At 54.4% G+C, this 21,294-nt stretch overlaps 1 protein-coding gene across 1 annotated transcript; it reads left to right on the plus strand.

Moving 5' to 3' along the window:
* The first annotated feature begins 11,449 nt into the window (after positions 1 to 11,449).
* NPW (neuropeptide W) lies at positions 11,450 to 13,176 on the plus strand. Its single transcript, XM_053957887.1, has 2 exons — positions 11,450 to 11,912; positions 13,141 to 13,176. Exons 1-2 carry the CDS (start codon positions 11,526 to 11,528, stop codon positions 13,174 to 13,176), a joined length of 423 nt encoding a protein of 140 aa, XP_053813862.1. The 5' UTR covers positions 11,450 to 11,525.
* Positions 13,177 to 21,294: the final 8,118 nt, after the last annotated feature.

Below are 21,294 nucleotides of genomic sequence, written 5' to 3' on the forward strand. Positions count from 1 at the left end.
GTTCACCGGCCATAGAGCTCCGCCCAGAGCGCCGCCGCGCTGCCGGAACTGATTTCCCCCCGCGGCGACAGCACCGCCCCACTGATGTCACCGCGCAGTCCTCCACGGCCGGTCATAGAGACGCAGCGCGGTGACCATAGAGATGCGCGGGGCGGAGCGCCGCCGGCGGGGCCGCTCTGGCTCCCTCTCGGTGGTGGCTGTGAGGCGGAGGAGGACCCCGCGGCTGTTCGGCGGTCCCGGGCACATTTGGGGTCCCCAGGTCCTTGCTGGCTGTGGGGACACGAGGGACCTCAGACTCTGCACCTCAGTGTGTGGGGACATGGGGACCCCAGACTCTGCACCTCAGTGTGAGGGGACATGGGGACCCCAGACTCTGCACCTCAGTCTGTGGGGACCCCAGACTGCACCTCAGTGTGTGGGGACATGGGGACCCCAGACTCTGCACCTCAGTGTGAGGGGACATGGAGACCCCAGACTGCACCTCAATCTGTGGGGACATGAGGGACCTCAGACTCTGCACCTCAGTGTGTGGGGACCTCAGACTGCACCTCAATCTGTGGGGACATGAGGGACCCCAGACTCTGCACCTCAGTGTGAGGGGACATGGAGACCCCAGACTCTGCACCTCAGTGTGAGGGGACATGGAGACCCCAGACTCTGCACCTCAGTGTGAGGGGACATGGAGACCCCAGACTCTGCACCTCAGTGTGAGGGGACATGGGGACCCCAGACTCTGCACCTCAGTGTGAGGGGACATGGAGACCCCAGACTCTGCACCTCAGTGTGAGGGGACATGAGGGACCCCAGACTCTGCACCTCAGTCTGTGGGGACATGAGGGACCCCAGACTGCACCTCAGTGTGTGGGGACATGAGGGACCCCAGACTCTGCACCTCAGTCTGTGGGGACATGAGGGACCCCAGACTCTGCACCTCAGTGTGAGGGGACATGGAGACCCCAGACTCTGCACCTCAGTCTGTGGGGACATGAGGGACCCCAGACTCTGCACCTCAGTCTGTGGGGACACAAAGGACCCCAGGGCCGCTCCTGCTCCCTGTGGATGTGGGCACACGGGGGATCTCAGCCCATTGCCGTGCCCGCTGCTGGTTGATGTGGGATTTTCCCAATACAAAACCAGCCCTGGGGGGCCAACAGACCCTCCACGGATTCATCAGATCGCCAGCTCCGCCGCTTGATTTAATTTTAAATTTTATAACCCAGCTGTGCGTTTCCCCAGGTAACCCGGGGGTGACTTTGGAAACAAAAGTGTTAAAAACGTACTTGAAACATTGCAGTCACCGGGATTTTGTATTCACTAGAGCAGGAACACAAAGGAGCTCAGTGTAATGTGAATAAACCTTTATTTGCTGCGGGTGGTGAGTCCCACACAGGTTCTTGTGAAAAAACACAATCACTTGTTTTTAAAATCTTAAAAGTTTATTAGTAATAAAATAGTTATAAAAAATAGTAATAAAATTAGAGTAATACGAATTTGGACAGTGAGGATTAGGACACTATGAGACAATAAAAAGCAAAGAATTACGGATGTTTTTGGGCACTGAGCTGCCAAAAACATGCCTTGGGAACAAAGGAATCACCCTTAAAAGCAACAGCCTGTTGCATATTCATATATCTCATACATGATGCATAAATTCCTTGCAAATTAAGAATTTTTCTGGTTTTTGTCAACTTCTTCCCCTTAATCCTGGTGGTTCCATAAAGACGGAGAGAAGGTGGAAGAATGTTTGTTTTTTCTGATAAGGAGGCTGTAACTCTTCAGGTTTTCTGTGGCTGTTATCTTTGTGCAAAGAGTTTCTTGATTATTTCATCCCTTTTCTTGAGCTAGTAAAAAATATCTTACATCGCATAGTTTCTATTTTAACATTATGTTATAACCTAGAACTATATTTAACACACTAATTAAGAGACTTAAAACAGCCTAACTTCCTAACATGACACATATAATATTCATTGTAATATTTGCAAAGAGCCAATCATAAAATAGGCATTTTTCACAGCCCTGGCCGGAGGCAGCCCAGGTGAGCTGCCCAGGTGTCACACCTGTGGAAGAGGCTTCGGGAAGGTGTGGCCGGCCCTGCCCTCACAGCTCAGCGCCGAATTCAATCCCCTCCGCTCCCGAGGCACAGGTGGGAATTGCTGCTGCTTGGACAGGAGAGGGTGCTCCAGGAGCAGGGAAAAAAATGCTTTAACAGCAGCCATGTTCCTCTGGAAGTGGGGAAAAGGGGGAAAAAAAAAACCCAAAACAACAACAAAAAACCCAAATAAAAACAAACAAACAAACAAGCAAAAGAAAAAAAAAAAAAAAAAAAAACCAAAAAAAAAAAAACCGAACCAAAAAGGACAAACGCTTCTTTGGCGACAGCGCAGAAGGACACACAGGAAGTTTTTTTTTTTTCAAAGTTTGCTCTCTCCCACCTCTTTTTCCTCACGGATCCCTGCTGAGTGACCAGCGTAGGATCACTGAGTCATAAAACCTTGGAATGGTTCGGGTTGGGAGGAACCTCAGAGCCCACCCAGTGCCACCCCTGCCATGGGCAGGGACACTTCCCACTGTCCCTGGGTGTTTTAAGCCCTGTCCAGCCTGGCCCTGGACCCTCCCAGGAACCCAGGGGCAGCCTCAGCTTCTCTGGGAATTCCATCCCAGCCCCTCCTCACCCTCACAGGGAGGAATTCCTTCCCAGTATCCCATCCATCCCTGCCCTCTGGCAGTGGGAAGCCATTCCCCCTTGTCCTGTCACTCCAGTTCATGATGAAATTCCTACTGAATTCCTAGGGTCTTCCTGGAAGATCTGATTAGCACCTTTATGGTTCCTTTCTCTTCCCTGAATTCGTTGTCATTTGAGTCAAAAGTTGCTCTTCTTTGAGCCATAAACAATCCTTTCAGGACAAAGCAACTCATCAAACAGATCATTAAAACATCCCATGATGTTCACCAGCCTCGGCTAACGACATCTGTGCCATCAAATAAATTAAGTAATAGCTTTGTTAAGTGTTTGGGAGCAGATAATGAAGGATTTGAACGATTTGGATCATTGGGTACAACAGGTAATATTTACTTTCTCCTGGAGAGCCCCATTTATCCCTCTTGAGCGTGGAGTGGGATAACACACGTCTTGCTAATCAACCCTGAAGTGTGTTTGGGTGGGGCTGCGTGCAGTAATTAGGAATGACTGGTGATGCTGGCTGTAATTACTCCAGGAAATGTTCCCCGAATTAATGACACTGTTGAAAATGTTTTTGTGCCCCAACTGCATCACCCAATTTTGGAGAGCAATTAGCATGAAATGAGCTGGAGGCTGCTGGCAGTGATGTGCTGCCCTGAGTGGCACTTGGCTGGGGAGTGACACGGTGGCTCGGGATCATAAACACACCTGAGGAGCTGGGATGGCAAGGGACATTACTCACTGCCAGGACAATGGCACACGAGCTGGGGTGTTTCAGAGTTCAGCTCTGGTTGGTGACATCACTTCCCACCACCAAGGACCTCATCCAAAGCCCTGGTCTTGCACAGTGTGTCCATAGCAGTGTGGTTTCCCCCAGGAGCGTGTGGTGTTCCTGGTCCTGCTGTTCACCAGGCAGGCAGCAGCTCCTCAGCTGGGGCATTTTCTGCTTTTGGGATGATATTTGTTATAATCAGTGTCTGGGGGGGGAGACCACTGAAGATTCCGTGTCCCTTCACGGTGCAGGTGAACTTCCCCCAGCACTGACAGCTCCTGCCAGGTCAGATCCCATCCTCAGTTCTCTCATCCAGGGAGTTCATTTGGAACAAAACCCACGTAAGGATATCATCGAATGGCCTGGGCTGGAAGGAACCTTAAAGTTCATCTGTGCTCCTTCCAGCACAGGCTGGAGGCCAGACCCATCCCTGACCTCTACATCCACCCTGGGATGGCCCATCCCAGCCCAGATCCCAGCTTTTGGCATTGCCAAAGTCAAGTGTCCTTAACTGCTGCCACTGGCTCTTCCTCCACAGCACTGCAGAGAGCAGCTTGGAGCAGCCCTTCCATGGCACCACGGCCTCAGGCTGCACCAGGGAACCTTCAGGCTGGATACTGGGGAAATTCCTTCATGGAGAGGGCTGTCCAGCCCAGGGCAGTGTTGGAGTCCCCATCCCTGGATGTGGCACTTGGGGACACGAGTTTGTGGTGGCCTTGGCAGTGCTGGGAGCATGGCTGGACTCAGTGGTGTTGGAGCTCTGTTCCAACCTCAGTGATTCTGTGATTCCATGATTCCATATCCTGCTAACGCTGCTACCATGACTTTTCCAGCAGTTGGACACATCTTTCCACAGCTGTAGAATGCAAAAAAAAACCCCTCTCTGTTCCATTTTGACATCATCACACAAGACATTCCCACTCTCCTGTCATTTCCACCATCATCAAGCAGCACAAAGAATTGCTAAAAAGCCAACACTGAAACCTTCAAACTTCACCAAATCCTGTTTCCAGCTCCTCACCCTTCTGGAGAACCATCCTGCTGGTGCCTGTGAGTCATGTGTTGAGATTAATTTATTTTGTGGTGCAGAGAGGTTTTTATAAGCCTGTTTGAAGGGATTGAATCATTCTTTGCTGATGATTTAAAGATGCTGGTTTATTTCTCTGGTGATTGCAAATGAAAGCCGGATCTTAGCACTGAGTGTGACCCCAAAACATAAAGAAATAAAATTTTATGAATTAACTGGGTTCTAAATTTCTTAGTTGGTGCTTGGTTCTGTGTGTTGGCAGGCAAGGAATGTTTCCTTCCCAAGAAAAAGGGTTAATATTGACACTTGGGGTAGTTGATTTCCATGTTTACTCACTAAATATCCCATAATAACTGCAGGAAAAGGCCCTTCTCCAGTCATTTCATCAGCAAAAAATACACTTTGGAATAATTGATCAGTCTGGAGATGAGCACAACAAACTCATTCCACTCAGCAGAGCCACAGATCTATAGTTCAGCACTGAGATCCTGTCCAAGTGTAGAACTAAAGGTTAAGCCTTGGATTAATTTCCCATTCCCAGCTTGGTGCCGACGCGGCTCATTTGCAGCCAAGGCTCTCAGTGCAGAACGGGGAAACTTGTCTTCATTTGATAAAGTTTCTGCTAAAAGTGATGATTTTCTCAGTGTTTTGTTTTAAGGAAAATAAGTCTCAGCCAGCCCCTGAGCAGTGGCTCCTCACAGGTACCTCATTGCATGGAATCCTGGAATGGTTTGGGGTGGAAGGAACTTTAAAGTTCATCCAGTCCAACCCAGCACCTTCCACTGTCCCAGGATGCTCCAAGCCCCATCCAACCTGGCCTTGGACACTGGCAGGGGCAGCCACAGCTTCTCTGGGCACCCTCCCCACCCTCTGAGTCAAGAATTCCTTCCCAGTATCCCATCAAACCCAGCCCTCTGCCAGCAGGAATCCATTCCCTTGTCCTGGCTCTCCAGGCCCTTGTCCAAAGTTGCACCAGGGGAGGTTCAGGTTGGATATTAGGGAAAATTTCTTCATGGAAAACGTTGTCACGCCCTGGCACAGGCTGCCCAGGGCAGGGGTGGAGTCACCATCCCTGGACGTGCTCAGTACATGTGTGGATGTGGCACCTGGGGACACGGGTTAGTGGTGAACGAGGAGGGGGTGGGCTGATGGTTGCACACGGGGATCTTAGAGGACTTTTCCAACCTTAACCTGTGCAGATTTGCCTGAAGGCAGGTTTATTCCCATCTACACCCCTTCAAACCCTCCAACCATCTCACACGTGTGCGCTGGAGAGCCTCAGCTAATTACATTTCAGGAAAACAGGAGAGCTCTTGGGAGTTGTGTGGGCTTTGGTTAAGAGATCTCAGGACTGTCAAACGAAAGATTCATCTCTCAACTCTTTCTCCTCGCAGCAAACTCTGCAGAGCAGAGCCAAATTTACTCTGCACTTCACACATCTGGGTATTAACTCGCTGGTGGGGTTGGGAATTACTTCCAGGAGAAAGCCTGACTCATGGACTGGAGGGGGCTGAGGATCTGCTCACAATTTCAGATAGCAGCCCATGGCATCTTTTCTCCCTGCTTCTCAGAGTTTTTGTCTTTGCTGCTTTCCTGAGGCACTGCTGTCATCCCACATCGTGGGGAATTTCTCATCATGGTTCCTTGGTGGTGTTATGTCACACCCAAACCACTCTGTGATGCTGCTGCTGCAGCCCTTCAAGTGTTTGAAGACTTTTGATCTTCTGCCAAGCGCAGGAGAGGCAAAAAACAGGGCAGGGTGAGCAATGGTGTCTCACAGTCCATCCTCTCACCCCAGAAGCCCCACCAGGGCTGGATTCTCCAGCTGATGAGTCACCTCAGGAGTGAAGGGTCACTCCAGCAGCTTGTAGGATGATGGACAACTTCATTAAGCTGGAGGTGAGGACCCCTCGGTGGGTTTGGTGAGTCTGGACCTCTGTTTGGTTTTGGTCTCCCACCAGTGATTCAGTGCTTCCCTCTCTGCACCTGGGTTTGAAGCAGAAATAATTCCACTGACTCACCTGGGGCTTAGCTATTGTCTGTAAAGGGCTTTGAAATGCTAAAGGATCAATGCCTTGAGAGTGTGGGTGATTGTGGTGTGAGCTCAGCACAGAATCCAAGTGAGGAAACAAATTCCCTTGGCTTGGAGCAGCAGTTCTGTGAAGCTCTGCACAAGTATCACAAGTCTGTGGGATTTTTCCTTACCTTTGTGTTAATGGATCCATTGTTTCGTGTAAAGGTTTCTCCTGCTCTTGTTCTATCCTGTGTGACATTTACAGTACTCTTTGTTCCATTAGCAAAGTAATTTGAGATAGTTTATTATCCTATGGAGACTTCACTGCCTTCTGTTTAACTTCCACGTGACTGGACCCTGAAGACAAAACCTCTTAAAATAGTGTGTGAGGCTAAAAATAGTGGGGAATGAGTTGCTTCTTAGGAGTCAAATAATTAACTTAGTGCACTTTAGCAAGATCTGCAACATTAGGAAACACCCCTTGTTATTTCCTCTTTCTCTTCAGAGCCACCAAAGACTGCAGCAGCTTTCTCAGGAGTCAAGGTGTGTTTTACCTCACAGCTTGAAACCGTAATTTGTTTGTAGCAACTACAGCTCCTTTATTTCAGAGGAACACACAAATAGCGTTTAATCAGGTTCTGAATCACCGGGGGCAGGAATTGCTCCGTGATCCGAGTTTGTTACACAAGGACACGCTTGAGATGCAAGAAAATGGCAAAGGTTGCTATTGCTGGGGCTTTCTGGTGTGCTGCCACCACAGCACCTGAGGGACCGAGGCTGTTTGGGTCCCCCGGGCTGAGTGCCTCATCCCAGCCCCACACAAACACTGTTCTGATTCCCCAGGAGCTCAGCAGTGGGATGGGTGTTGGAAAACATCAGGATTTACTGAGCCACACGTGTGAGAATATCTTTTTCTTGCCATCAAGACTTTGCTCACTCCCAGGTTGAAGTAATGCAGGAGGCAGCAGGGATGTGAATCTGGGAAAGGAGGGGAAGTGCAGGAATTTGGTGTCTGGGCAGAGATGGAGCAGTGGGGAATCAGAGCAGCGACCTGGGCAGCAGGGTGTTCACACAATGTGACAAAAAATGTCACAGTTTTGAGTGGGACCTGCAGTCCCAGCTCGCTCAGCTGCTGAGCTTCCAGCCCTGTCTGAAAGTCACCTCCTCACAGCAGTGCCAGCTGTGCTCTGCCTTGGGAAGTGCCTGGCACTGCCTGGTATGGCATGGGCAACAGAACTCACCCCTTCTCCAACCTCCAACTTCAGTTTTGTGCCTCCAGCTGATTTCGCAGCGGTGCAGCTGCTTTTGGCTGATCTGTGTCCGTCTCTCCAAGGCCAACCTGCACAGGAGGGCAGAGCCAGGCAGTGGCCAGGTGAAGGCCCTTGGAGCAGCAGGCTCCAAGTTACTTGGGCCAAACTTCTGTTCCTTGGGTGGTCTTTGGCAATGTGCTGAACGTTTTGTGTGCCTCAGTTTCCCAGCCTGAAGAACAGAATGATCCCAATTAGCAGAGGTGGTTGAGTTTGCAGAGTGCAGGAGGGCAGGCTCTGTTCCTCTTCATCCCAAGTGATGTCACCTCCATCCTCTCATACTCCCACAGGGACATTCTGGAGAGCCCAAATGGCCAAAAAAATGTTATGAATAGAGCAGGCATTAATGCCCAAGAGTGCAGAGGCCCCATGGCAGGGCTGGCCTCTCCGATTGCTTTGTTTTCCTGCTCGGCTGAGTCGCTAACCTTCCAATAAACACCAGAGTCATTATCATAAAAATGTGGAAAATGCTGTCATTAAACCCCACCGGTTTCGCTTTCAAGTGCCTCTTTCTGGGACATCAAATTCATTTAGCTCATTCTCCAAAGCCACAAATCCTGAGTGGCTGCAGTAATGTGTGTGGTGGGAGGTGAGAGCACAGCAGGAATGAAATCGGGTGGAGAGGCTCTTCGGAGAGCTCGGCTGGGTTTATTGCAGGGGTGAAGATGTGGTGCCTCCAGTTGCTCACCCCTCTCTCCCCTCAGCCGAGGGGTCCCTCAGGATGCTTTCCAGAAACCCCAGCTCATGCTCTGGAGCTGTGGTGGAGATGGTGGGTGCAGTGCAGAAATTGGAGGTACCCTCTGGAGAGCCTGAGCATCCAGCAGGATGGGAGTTGCAGCAGAGCCTTCCTCTTACAAAAAGAGTGATTTTGTTCCAAAATAAAAGAAGAAAACCTTAAATCCTTTCAGCAGCAGAGCCATGTGGTAAATCCCTATGGTTAGGTTCCTCAGAGAAGCTGTGGCTGCCCCATCCCTGGAAGTGTTCAAGGTCAGGTTGGACAGGGCTTGGAGCAACCCAGGATGGTGGAAGGTATCCCTGCCCACAGCAGGGGGTGGGACTGGATGGCCTTTAAGGTCACTTCCAACTCAAACCATTCCAGGATTCTGTGATTCAATGATGATCCCATTCCCCTTCCCCTCAGCAAATGTGGAATGACATCATTAAGGGTTCATCTGAGCACTGGGATGAACCCCAGCACTGGGAGCTGTGTCAGTGTGGTTGGGAAATGTGATGCTGGAGCCAAAATCAGAGGGTTTAAATAAAAACATAAAAATGGGGTTTCCAAAAGGGCTTGGGGTCAGCTGGACCCTGCCCAGGGTCAATAAACACCTGCAGCTATGGGAATTACCTGAGAGGCTGAAATCTCATATTCCTGTGAGTCTGTACAAGACTTCCATAGGAACCAGGACTTGTTCAAAAGTTTTTTATCTCCCAAAAATAAGCAGGATTTTGCTCCTCTGGGGGAGTTCCTGGCACAAGCCCACCCTGGAGCAGCACGGTGCCATGTGCCCGCTGACGTGCTACGGTATTTGCGGAGCATCGGCTTCTGCGAGGGGAAGAAGAATCCTAAAATTATCTTTACTTACTTAGAATATAAATAGAAGACAAATTGCTTATCAGCTGTTTCGTTGGAAAGATATTTAAAAATACTTGGGAGAGGAAACGTGCGCTCTGCTGGAGATCCGGAGCCGTGCTGGATCCCAAGGGTCTCGGCGCCTTGAGGACAGAGCTGCTGGCTGGCAGCAGGGATCATTCCCGGGAGGAAAGAGTTCAGTTCATGGTGAGTTTATCAGGGTGACAAGTTACCCAAGTCACATCAAAAACCCACAGAAAAGACACTTCAGGCAGATCCCTGGGAATGAGGAAATCTTCTGTTCCTGGCTGGGAAGGTTGAGCCCACGTCAGAGTGTGGCTGCAGTGAAACAGGAGCTGCTAAACCTGCCTTTGTTTGGGCACAGGGCAGGTGCAGAACAAGCCAAGAGGAGCATCAGGTGCTTCCTGATCGATCCTTCCCTCGTGGGGAGGAGGGAGTGTAATGGATTTAACTGGAGGGAGGAGGGCCCTGCAGGCAGCGCGGGTCCCGTGCCGGGTGACCGGGGGATGTGCTGTACCGCTGCCATTCATTAATGGTTCTAGCAAACAGGAAAGTGCTGAGGCCCTTCTAATGTCCAGAGCACTCAAGGGGTGACAAAAATAGCCCATCCAGCAGGGATTGGCTCGGAGTGAGATGGGAGCCGGCCGCATCCTTACTGTAAACCTGGGCGCTTCCAAGAACTCGAGCCGTGGCTGAGCTGGACTCTGCTCTGGTTCATTACAGGAACGAGCTGTGCTCTGCACAGACGTAACTTCCAGCATCCTCTCACAAAAGGCTGGATCCCTCTCTTGCCCACTGGGATTTGCATTCACTCCCAGGCTTCTCAGAAGAGGAAAATCGAGAGGCTCCACACTGACATTGCCCATCCCCGCATGCCCTGATCCCTGCCGGGCCAAGGGGCTGGCTCCTACAGGAGCAGGACATTGCTTGGCTGAGATCCCACACTCCAAGGGATCCTCAGCATGGTTCTGTGCCCACTGCGAGCCTGGAAAAGCATCCCCCAGAGTGGAGTGGCACAGAACACCAGCATCTGCAGGCTGGGCTGATAGAGAAAGTTTCCACTGGGAACTTGTGCTTGTTGGGTGGAAGAAGAGGGGGCTGGATGGTGAAGGACTGGGGGATCCCAATGATGGGAAGCAGCCTGAATGGGATTCCTTTGGACCATGTTAAAATAAAATCCACAAGGAGCAATTCCAACCTCTGCCCAGAGAAGCTGTGGCTGCCTCATCCCTGGAAGTGTCCAAGGCCAGGTTTTACAGGGCTTGGAGCACCCTGGGGTAGTGGAAGGTGTCCCTGCCATGGCAGGGGGTGGAATTGGATGGGCTTTAAGGTCCTTTCCAAACCAAACCATTCCATAATTCTAAAATGCTGAGATTAAAATTAACCTCTGTGTGGCCTGAAAAAAAAAAAAACAACAGAAATTATTTAGTCCTAGTTCAGCATATAAAGCCAAGAAGTTCCCTAATAAGCAGGAGGAACTGGAATTGCTCTCTGATGAGCATGAACTTGACCTGCTCAGTTTCATTAAAGAATCTGGGGGGGGGGGGGGGGCGATATCAGCTGACTGCAGAGGCAGAATTGATGGTGATATCGTACTTAAGAAGATCTGAGTGGCAGAAGAGGAGGGCAAGCAGCCTGACAAAGCCACTGCAAATAGTCCTGAGCACTTCACCGCGGGGAACACGGAGGATGCTTACGGATGCTTGGGATGCTCCAGGCTGCTGGGGAATGCCCAGAGGATGCTCGAGGCCATGGGGACGATGCTGAAGGCTACGGGGAGGATGCTCACGGACGCTCGGGTTGCTCTGGGTTTCAGGGGGATGCTCAGAGGATACTCAGGGCCGTGGGGAGGATACTAAAGGCAACAAGGAGGATGCTCACGGGTGCGCGGGATGCTGCGGGCTGCAGGGAGACGCTCGGGGATGCTCCGAGGATGCTCAGAGGGCCTTGGGGAGGGTGCCGGCATCCCGGGGGGGGGGCTGCCGCGGGAGGACGGCCGGGGGCTGCCGGGGCGGAGCCGCGGGGCCCCTCCCGACGGCGCTATAAACCGGCGGGGCGCGGGCGCGGGGCAGCCGTCGCTGGGGTGCCCGGGGCCGGGCACAGCCCTGCCCGCACCGTGCCCTGCGCCATGGCGAGGGGACAGCTGCCGGGGGGCGCCTGGGGGGCCCTGGTGCTGCTGGGGCTGATGCTGCCGGCCGCCCCGGCGGGCGCCTGGTACAAGCACGTCGCCAGCCCCCGGTACCACACGGTGGGTCGCGCCTCGGGGCTGCTGATGGGGGTCCGCCGCTCTCCCTACCTCTGGCGGCGGGAGCTGCCGGCCGAGCCCCCCCGGCACGCCGGGACCTCCGCCGGGGACAGCCCCCCGCCCCCGGGGGAGAGCCCCCCGGCCGCCGCCCCGGCCCCGCCGCCGCCCGGCCCCGGCCGCCTCCTGCAGCGCCTGCTCCGGCGGGGCTGGGGCTGGGGCGGCCCCCGCCCGGCCCCCGCCCGACCCCCGCCCGGCCCCCGCCAGCCCCAGGTAACGGACGGGCGTGCGGGAGCGGGGCCCCGGGGGGATCCGGGGGGATCCGGGGGGAGCGGTCGGTCCGCGGTGCTCCGCGATGCTCGAGGGGCGCGATCCGCGCACGGGATGTGGAGTCGTGCGGTCACTCCGCGGCACCCGGCGTGCCGGGGGGTCACCGGGTCACGGGGAGTGTGGAGCCTTGCAGGGGTTTCATCAGGAAATTGGGGTTCAGGGCGCCTTGGAGGGCGTCACCCGGTAAGTGCGTGTTTGTAGGGGCTGCACTTTACCTTTAGGGCAGAAACAGATCTGGATGAAGTGTCCAAGGTCAGGTTGGACAGGGCTTGGAGCAACCTCGTGTAGGGGAAGTTTTCCTGCCCGTGGCAGGGGGAGGAACTGGAGGATCTTTAAGGTCCCTTCCAACCCAAACCATTCCAGGACTGTAGGACTTCTGTGCATTTTTGGTGCATCACAAACCCGCACTCTGTGGGACCGAGCTGGCCGTGCCCGAGGGGTGTCCATGGGCTATCCATGGGCTATCCATGGGGCTGGCAGCCCGGTGATGCCGGGATGCTCCCAGCATGGCCCTCCCCTGCTCAGGACCCTTCTCCTGCCCCTTGGGAGGCTGTGTGGGACTGGCCCCGAGTGGAACTGCCTCGGGGCCGGCTCCAGGCTTTACATTTCTTTCCTCTTATGTAAAGCTGGAGCCAGCATCCAGCTGAAATCCACCGAGGCTTTTAGCTGTTGGATCAGCCCCTGAAACATGTAGCTGTATTCCTCCCTCACTTCATTTTTTTTTTGAGGAAATCTGGGATGAGAATCATTTTGGGAAAGCCCAGACAGGTCAGCCCAGCTCTGGATACGTCTGTGCTGTCCTGGGCACCGCAGGCTCTGACCTGGGTACACCCTTGCATCCCTCTGATTTCCCAGCCAAATTCCCACTGGGAGCCCTGTGGGCAAGTCCAAACGTGGAATTTGGGTCTGTGTGGGGTTTATCTGAGTGGGGTTTATCTGAATGGGGTTTATCTGAGTGGGGTTTATCTGAGTGGGGTTTATCTGCATGCACGGTGGCAGAAAGGGAATCTGCAGGTCAGATCTGAGCCTGTGGAGGAGGAGATTTAATGAAACTTGTGAATGGAGCTGTGGTTCAAGCACTGCACTGAGGGGAAACGGGGTCCCACGTTGGGAGGGAGGTGGTGCTGGAGCTGGATACTCCAAAATAATCCAATCCCTCTTCTCCTTCCAGCTCTTCCCGCTTGCAGACCTGGCTCTGACCCGCTGACAGACGTGGTGGAGATGCTTCCTGTGCTGGAGGAGCACGGACTGCCCCAGGTGGGACCTGCTCACCTGGCTGCCAGGGAAAGGTCTCCTCGGCGGATCTCTGGGTACTCTGACCTCTCTGAAACCACACAGACGGTGACATCCCAAAAAAATCTGATTTCTCACAGCCGCTGCCCAGCCGCAGCGGTAAATCCATCTTGTTTCCAGGTCAGCCTTGTGCTATGAACTCGGGGAGAAAGAAACAGGGGAGATATTTATTTTTGTTTATTTTTTTTACATTTCTGTACTGGCTTGTTTGCGATCTGATAGAAACATGTACTGTTCGCTTCCTCAGAACCTGTCCTCATTAAAATGAGATGTGATCAAAGGAAACTTTGGCTTCCTGGTGCTGTTGTAGGGTCTTGGTGGAGTTTTTTTGAGAGCAAAACCTGGTCTGGCTCTTCACGGGGCAGACACGTCAGCAGTTGGGTCACTCCCAGATTTTTCTGACATGATTTAACTCCTTGACACAATTTTTTTCTGCAGTTTTACAGTAAATCTCTTTTACTGCCTGTTGGGGAGTCACTGCCAGGCCAAGTGCCAACTCAGATGACAAAATTTCGGGATATTTCCTCAACTGGGCTGTACAAAAGCTCTGCGAGCCCTCACTGCTCCGCTTGTGTTTTAGGGTTTAATTTCTGTATATTCCCACTGATGGAAATAAATGTCAATCCCCATTAAAACAGGGAGAAGCCTCAGGGCTGGGCAGGAGCACTTGGGGAAGGGGCGTTGGAGTGGGTGGGATCTGGGATTTAGAGAAAACTGAGGTTTGGGGGGCTGAGTCTGGCACTGCTGAGCTTTAACCTGCCAGCGGATTTTGCAGGAAATTTGACAAAAAGAAACATTTCCACCCATTTTAGATGAACCCCCTGCTCCTGCCAAGGTTTGTGCTGCCTTTGGTTGGGGTCTGGAAGGAAAAACCTCTCCTGGGGCTTGTCAGGGGAGCCAGGCCAGGGCCAGCCCTCCCTGCCACACTCCCCTCACCCCAGGGCTGCTGTCACCCCTCACAGGCTCTTGGGGAGGATTTCAGGGGCTGTAACCCATGAAGGATCGTTCTCTCCCAGTTGTTTCCCCCCCAGTTTCTCCTCCATGTCCCCTCTCCTTCCCCCTTCCCACAATTTTCCAGCTCCTGCCCTTCGATGGCGCGGTGCTGGGATGGGCCGGTGAGACACAACTGCTGCACTTGAATCCATCCTTGATAGGAGCCAGCAGCCCCTGGAGTGGCCAGGAGGCCAATTTCTCCCGGAAAAGAAGGGATAAAATGAGGCAGAACAGGTAAAGCTCCGCTTTGAACAGGAGGGTGCACGGCGGGGTGAAGGATGATGGCATGAGAGACCCTCATCTGTTGGCAGCAAACACTTGAACGTGCCAGCTGCTGGAGTGAACCCTGCGAGACATTCAGTGAACCACAAACCCTTCATTCCTCACCTTGGAAGATCAGTTTTCCTGCAGTTCTTGAGCTGATTCCCCACCGGGGCTGTAAAATAATTTCCTCTGTGCTCCCGTTTCTCTGGAGACATCTGGGCCTTCCCTGGGGGGTCAATGAGCCAAATAAAAAGGAAGGAAGCTTAAAAAGGCATTTAATTACCCTCCCACCTCGGGGCAGGACTCAGCCATCCCTAATGGATGCTAATCTGATCCCTCTAAAGGCTGGTCCTGAGGGAGATCCCACATTCTTCCCGTGACATCCCCCTGCTCCGAGGGGCTGCGTGCCCGGACCAGGGGATCCCACGGCTTGGGCCACGGGGAGTCCCTGTCCAGGCCCCAGCGAATGCTCCAAAATGAAATGCAGCCACAGGGATGCTCAGGGGGAATGCCAACATCTGGGATCTGCAGCTGGGAGCAAAGTGAGGGGACAAAAGCTTTAGAGAGGCCCAGAGCTGCAGCAGCACATTGGCTCCTGGCCCCATTCAGGGTCCTGGTGCTTCCCCATCCCCCAGAGCAGCTGTGCAGGGAAAACTGCAGCCGAGGAGGGCAATTCCCTATCCCACTTGGGGACAGGTGAGGAGCTCAGAAACCCCCAGGTGCCAGTGGCACAAATCATCCCTTCCCTCCCACCATGTCCCGGAGGCTGTGGGGCGGTGGCCAGGAGGTGCCAGGAGTGCAGTGGCAGCCGGTGGCTTCCCCAGGCCCTCTTGTGGCCACCGCGGAGGTGAGGATGAGCCCCGCCACCATGTCCCCATCCCTGCAGCCTTGCAGAGCGGGGAATTGTCCCCGTGGGTGCCCCTCTGCCTGCGTGACCCCAGCCAAGGCCACAGGTCCTGGGAGGGACGGACGCTCCGGCTCTCTCCCGTCGCCCTGCCCCGTGCGTGGATTTGGGCAGCGCAGGGATGAGGCTGCTCGGGGTGCCCCTGCAGCACACCTGGGGTCTGGAGCTGGAGGTGGCCCAGGTCCGTGCCCAGGCTGCCTTGGCATTCTGTGGTTGCAGCAGGGGCTGGCGATGCCCGCGGTTCTGTTCCAGGCCGAGAGGCGGGCGAAGCCCAGGGGCCGTGGCAGGCAGGAAGATGTCCCACCCCAAGCCGGGGCAGCTCCCTTTCCTTCCCGGCTCCCTGGCCTCTCCCAGGGGAGCAGCAGCAGCCAGTGGGGGCTTTGGGAAGGGCAGAGGCCGGGCAGGAACCGGCCGGCCCTGGGGAGCAGCTGTGAGCTCACACAGGGCTGGCCCGGGCACACACAATGGCCCCGGCGGGTACCAGGAGGAAGAAAACTCCCCAAGGAATTTCCTCCACCGTCGGCTCTGCTCAGAAGCTGTTCCTCAGGGATGCAGGCCAGCACTGAGCACATCTCTGGCCGTGGATGGAAGCTCCTTGCACGGAGCTGGCTCTCCTGGATGGTCCCTGCGATGTCCCAATGGCCCTGTGGGGAGCCCTGGGCTGCAGGACTGGCGCTGAGCTGGGCTCTGCCAGGGATCCCATCCCTCCCATCCCCTCCTGTCCCACCAGCCAGAGAACTGATGGGCACTGGAGATAAGGGGTGGGAGCTGCAGGGATCAGGAGGTGACGACACCTCTGTCTCCAGGGTGTCCAGGGCACTGCCAAATGGCTGTGACCCTGTCACAGGTGTCCCCTGCAGCAGCCCAGGGCCGTTCCTGGGGAGCCCAAGGGGAAATGCTGGATCAGGGACCCTCCTGCAGGCCCCTCAGGTGTCCCCAGGCCCTGCCAGCTGGAGGTGCCACCCCCATGTTGAGTGTACACAGGGCTGTGTTTGGGGAGTGCCCGTTCTGCTCTGAGCAGCTCAGCTGCCACGGGCACGTGCCAACAGGAGCACAGGTGACCTGTGCCACCAGGAACAGAGGGGACCTGTGCCACCAGGAACAGAGGGGACCTGTGCCACCAGGAGCACGGGTGACCTGTGCCACCAGGAACAGAGGGGACCTGTGTCACTGGGAACAGAGGGGACCTGTGCCACCAGGAACAGAGGGGACCTGTGCCACCAGGAGCACGGGTGACCTGTGCCACCAGGAACAGAGGGGACCTGTGCCACCAGGAACAGAGGGGACCTGTGCCACCAGGAGCACGGGTGACCTGTGCCACCAGGAACAGAGGGGACCTGTGCCACCAGGAACAGAGGGGACCTGTGCCACCAGGAGCAGAGGAGACCTGTGCCAACAGGAGCACGGGTGTCCTGTGCCACCAGGAACAGAGGGGACCTGTGCCACCAGGAACAGGTGGCACTTGTGGGGATGGATGCTTCCAGGACTGGTTGCCCCTGGAGGTGGATGCTGCCGAGGATGAGTGCTCGCAGGGACAGAGGGCCCCAGAGCCAGCACTGCTGTGACATCCATGCCCTTGCTGTGGCAGTACGGTGACGTGCCAGTGTGGCACCATCAGCAGCACCAGCTCAGGGAATGAGCTGTGCCAGCAGCAGCCTCCTCAGGACCCAGTCCCTCTGGAGCTGCATTATCCACGGGGCTTTCCTGGAGCCACCAGACACATCCCAGCCCCTCCGGGGAAAGGCGTTGTCCTGCCTGGCAGGGGCAGTGGGTGTCTGTCCCACGGGGACTCTGGGCGTGGAGCAGGGTGGCTCGCGCTGGGGTGTGGGAGCAGCATCCCCGGAATTCCCACGTGGAGCCCCAGGTGTGGCCAGCCTGGCTGGGCCCGTGGCCAGCTCACGCCCGCACAGCACCCGGCAGCACCGGCCCCTCCGGCTCAGCTCAGCTCCCCCAGCTCTGCCACCTCCTGCAGACAATAAAGGAGCTGCCAGCGTGTGCAAGACGGATCTCCCTGCTCTCAGCAGCGTGGCTGAACTTTCTGGACTTTCACAACCCACAAAACCTGTAATTAATCCTCCTAATGATCGGTTCTCCTTCTATCCCCATCAATCTAACCTGGGGAATGTTTACAGCTCAATAGTGCCACACACAGAGGCTCAGGGAAAATGAGATGGTGTTTTTTATGAGCTCTCCTCTCATTCCTGGTTCCTCTGGCAGCACAAATAAATCATCCCCTTTGAAATCATCCCCTGGGAGCAGCCAGGCCCAGCAGCCCCACGCTGAGTGATGGTGAAACAAGGGAGGAATGAGCACGGAGCATCCGAGCCAGTGGGAAATCCCAGGACTTCATTTATTCCCAGTTAGAGCTAATCCCGGCAGTGGCCAGGGCTCTGCAGCTCCCAGCAGGGATCATCAGCACGAGGAGCAGCCCTGAGCTCGGGCACAGCTCCCTCCACAGCCAGCAGAAGGTGCTGGGGGTGCCCAAACTGCCCTGGGAAGTGGAGCCCGCTGAGCTCCAGCTGCGGGGAGGAAAGCTGGGTGTGGATAAACACCAGCACTCAGGAGGAGGAGGAGGCTGAGCGGGAGGAAGAGCAGCTCCCACAGCTGGGAAGGAACCAGGAGAGCTGGGAGCAGTGTCCAGCCCAGCCCTCGGCCAGCAAAGCTCCCAGCCCCGAGCAGGATGAGCTCAAGGGAGTGACCAACATCCCGGGACAGGGATGAGCTGAGTGGGACACGGAGAAGCCACCAGATCTGCCCAAAGCCACTCACGGAGCCACGAGTGACACACAGGGCTCTTGGCATCTCAGCAATGCGCGTGCAGAAGGGACCCAAAGGCACGTGGAAAACCTCCTGTCCCTCTGGAAGCTCTGGCACAGCCCTGTGACTCCATCATCAACCATCCTCCTCCTCCTCCAAGAGCTCCTCACCCTCCCACTGCCTCAGGAACAAACCTGACTGCGCAGGCTGGGGGGTTCAGCTGAGCATTTCCCAACTTCTGCATGAAGATGGACTTTGTGGGCTCCCCAAAATCCCCACTTGGAGCTGCCAGGGAGCCTGGAGGGTGACTCTGATTTCTGCAGCTGGGAAAGCCCTCCCAGCACCTGCATTTTGGATTAGTGTTGCAACAGCATCAGGCCTGGGGCAAACGGAGCAGGACACAGGTGGGATTCTCTGTCACTGCTCAACCAAGTGCAGGGAGGGAACTGGAAGCAGGTGTCAGCCAAAAAGAGCTCCAAACCCTTCCAAGCCACTGAGCTCACAGGTCCCTGGACTGCCTCTGCCTCCAGGCAGGCCCAGTCTGGACTTAGAGATCTGCCCAAATCAAAAGACACAGAAATTTAAATGGAAAACTTCTGCCTGAGCAGGATCTGCTGGATTTACCCAAGGCTCTGCCATTCCAGGTGCAGGAACCTCTCTGTGCTCTCTCGTTTTGTTCTCAGAGAGACTTGGGAGGATGGGAAAAGGCAGGATGGGAAGAACCAAAGGGATTTTGTACCTCGTGAGGATGCACCTTTGCACGACGTATTTTAATGTTCCTTCCAGCTCCTTCTCCATCAGCTGCAGGGAAAAAATGCAGGATTTCCCTGTGATGCATGTTTGTGCCAAGGCATGCACAGGCTGTGTCCCAGGACAGGCAGGACAGCCCAGAGCTGTGCGCCAGAGGCACAGCCACAGCTCCTAAAGTAGAGGGATCACAAAATCAATGTTTTATTTTAGGATCACAGGGTGCTCAGGCAAAGATCCAGTGCTGAGTCAGAGCTACAGCTGACTAGAGAGTCCCCTACATTCTCCACAATAAATAGATGGGGGTTTTTGGGGGAAAGAATGCCTTTTGGAGACACTGAGGTTGGAAAAAATCAATAAATCCAGGGCACACTTGAGAAAATGCTTGTGCTTAAAAAAGAGCATTAAAAAAAAATTAAGCAACTGTTTCACCCCTTTTTGAAATATTTTCTCTCTGTTTTATTATCTTTTAAAAATTTTTTCATGCTCCCAATGCTTTAGAAAAGATATTCAAAAGGGTTAAAATATTCACTCTGACCACCCGAAAGATTTTCTCCCACCGTGTTTTTATTGCGCCGAATCAAAAGAAAAACTTTTTGGTTCAAATAAACTTGAAACAATTCCTTCTCCTCCCCCCTTCCCTCCAGTATTTTGGTTTAGCCAGTGAGTGGAAAAATCAATTATTCGCACTCCTCTAGCCCGACAAAAAGCTTCAGGACTCCACAAAGAGGCTCAGGGGAGCAGTTGTGTTGTACAGCAAATAAAACGGTCTCAGTTTCTCAGCTCTCCTCTTGGGTCACCCAGGATTTTGTGCTGAGGTCGGCGCTGCTGGAGTGACACGGGCAGTGGAGGAACCAAAGCACCGTCACTGGGGGAACTAAAACATCTCCTGGGGGACATCAGATCCTCCTGGGGGACATCAGATCCTCCTGGGGGACATCACATCAAACTTGGGGGGACATCACATCCTCCTGGGGGGACATCACATCCTCCTGGGGGACATCAGATCCTCCTGGGGGACATCACATCAAACTTTGGTGGGACATCACATCCTCCTGGGGGACATCACATCCTCCTGGGGACATCAGATCCTCCTGGGGGGACATCAACATCATCCTGGGGGACATCAGATCCTCCTGGGGGACATCACATCCTCCTGGGGGACATCAGATCCTCCTGGGGGACATCACATCTCCTGGGGGACATCAGATCCTCCTGGGGGGACATCAGATCCTCCTGGGGGGACATCACATCCTCCTGGGGGACATCACATCCTCCTGGTGGGACATCACATCCTCCTGGGGGACACATCCTCCTGGGGGACATCAGATCCAACTTTGGTGGGACATCAGACATCCTCCTGGTGGGACATCACATCCTCCTGGGGGACATCACAGCAAACTTGGTGGGGACATCCCATCCTCCTGGGGGGACATCAGATCCTCCTGGGGGACATCACATCATCAACTTTGGTGGGACATCAGATCCTCCTGGGGGGACATCACATCCTCCTGGGGGACATTAGATCCTCCTGGGGGACATCACACATCCTCCTTGGGGGACATCAGATCCTCCTGGGGGACATCAGATCCTCTGGGGGACATCACATCAAACTTTGGTGGGACATCACATCCTCCTGGGGGACATCACATCAAACTTTAGTGGAACATCACATCCTTGTGGTGGGAAGTCACACTGTCCCGGTAGGACATCACATCCTCTCTTGGTGGGACATCACACCCTCCTGGTGGGACATCAGATCTAACTTTAGTGGAACATCACATCCTGTGGGGGGGGAAGTCACACTGTCCCTTGGTAGGACATCACATCCTCTCTTGGTGGGACATCACACCCTCCTGGTGGGGCCTCAAGGCTGCCACGTGTCTGGAGCCAGGGCCTGAGCCCGTCCCACCCCACGGTGACAGACACCCCAAGGGACAGCACCCAGTGCCCCCACCCAGCCCTGCTCTGCAGCTCCAGAGCCACACTGCCTGCAGGGAATGGGGTGGGAAGGACTGGCAGGGATAAATAATGCTGTGATTCTCCAGGATACAGTCTCCAAGCATGTTTTTGGTTCCAGGGTTTTAAGAGTGAATTTATGTATAACTGCAGTGGAAGTAGGGTTTTTAAGCAAACTACACATTAAAAGTAAATCAATATTAATTTCTGGAGCCTTTTATTTCCAGCCTCCAGCTGGCTGCTGTGTTGCTTCAGCCCTGTAAAATCGGATAGGAAAGCTGTTGAGGAAGGAGAAGCTGCAGTAGAAGGCCTGAGAAGCTGTGTCAAAGGAATGTGACACTCAGGGCCACCACTGTGACAGCTGCTCTGGGTCACGTCCTCTCTTGTAAAAGATTTCAAGGAAATGAA

The sequence above is a fragment of the Vidua chalybeata genome, chromosome 16, assembly GCF_026979565.1.
Source record: "Vidua chalybeata isolate OUT-0048 chromosome 16, bVidCha1 merged haplotype, whole genome shotgun sequence".
Taxonomy (NCBI): domain Eukaryota; kingdom Metazoa; phylum Chordata; class Aves; order Passeriformes; family Viduidae; genus Vidua; species Vidua chalybeata.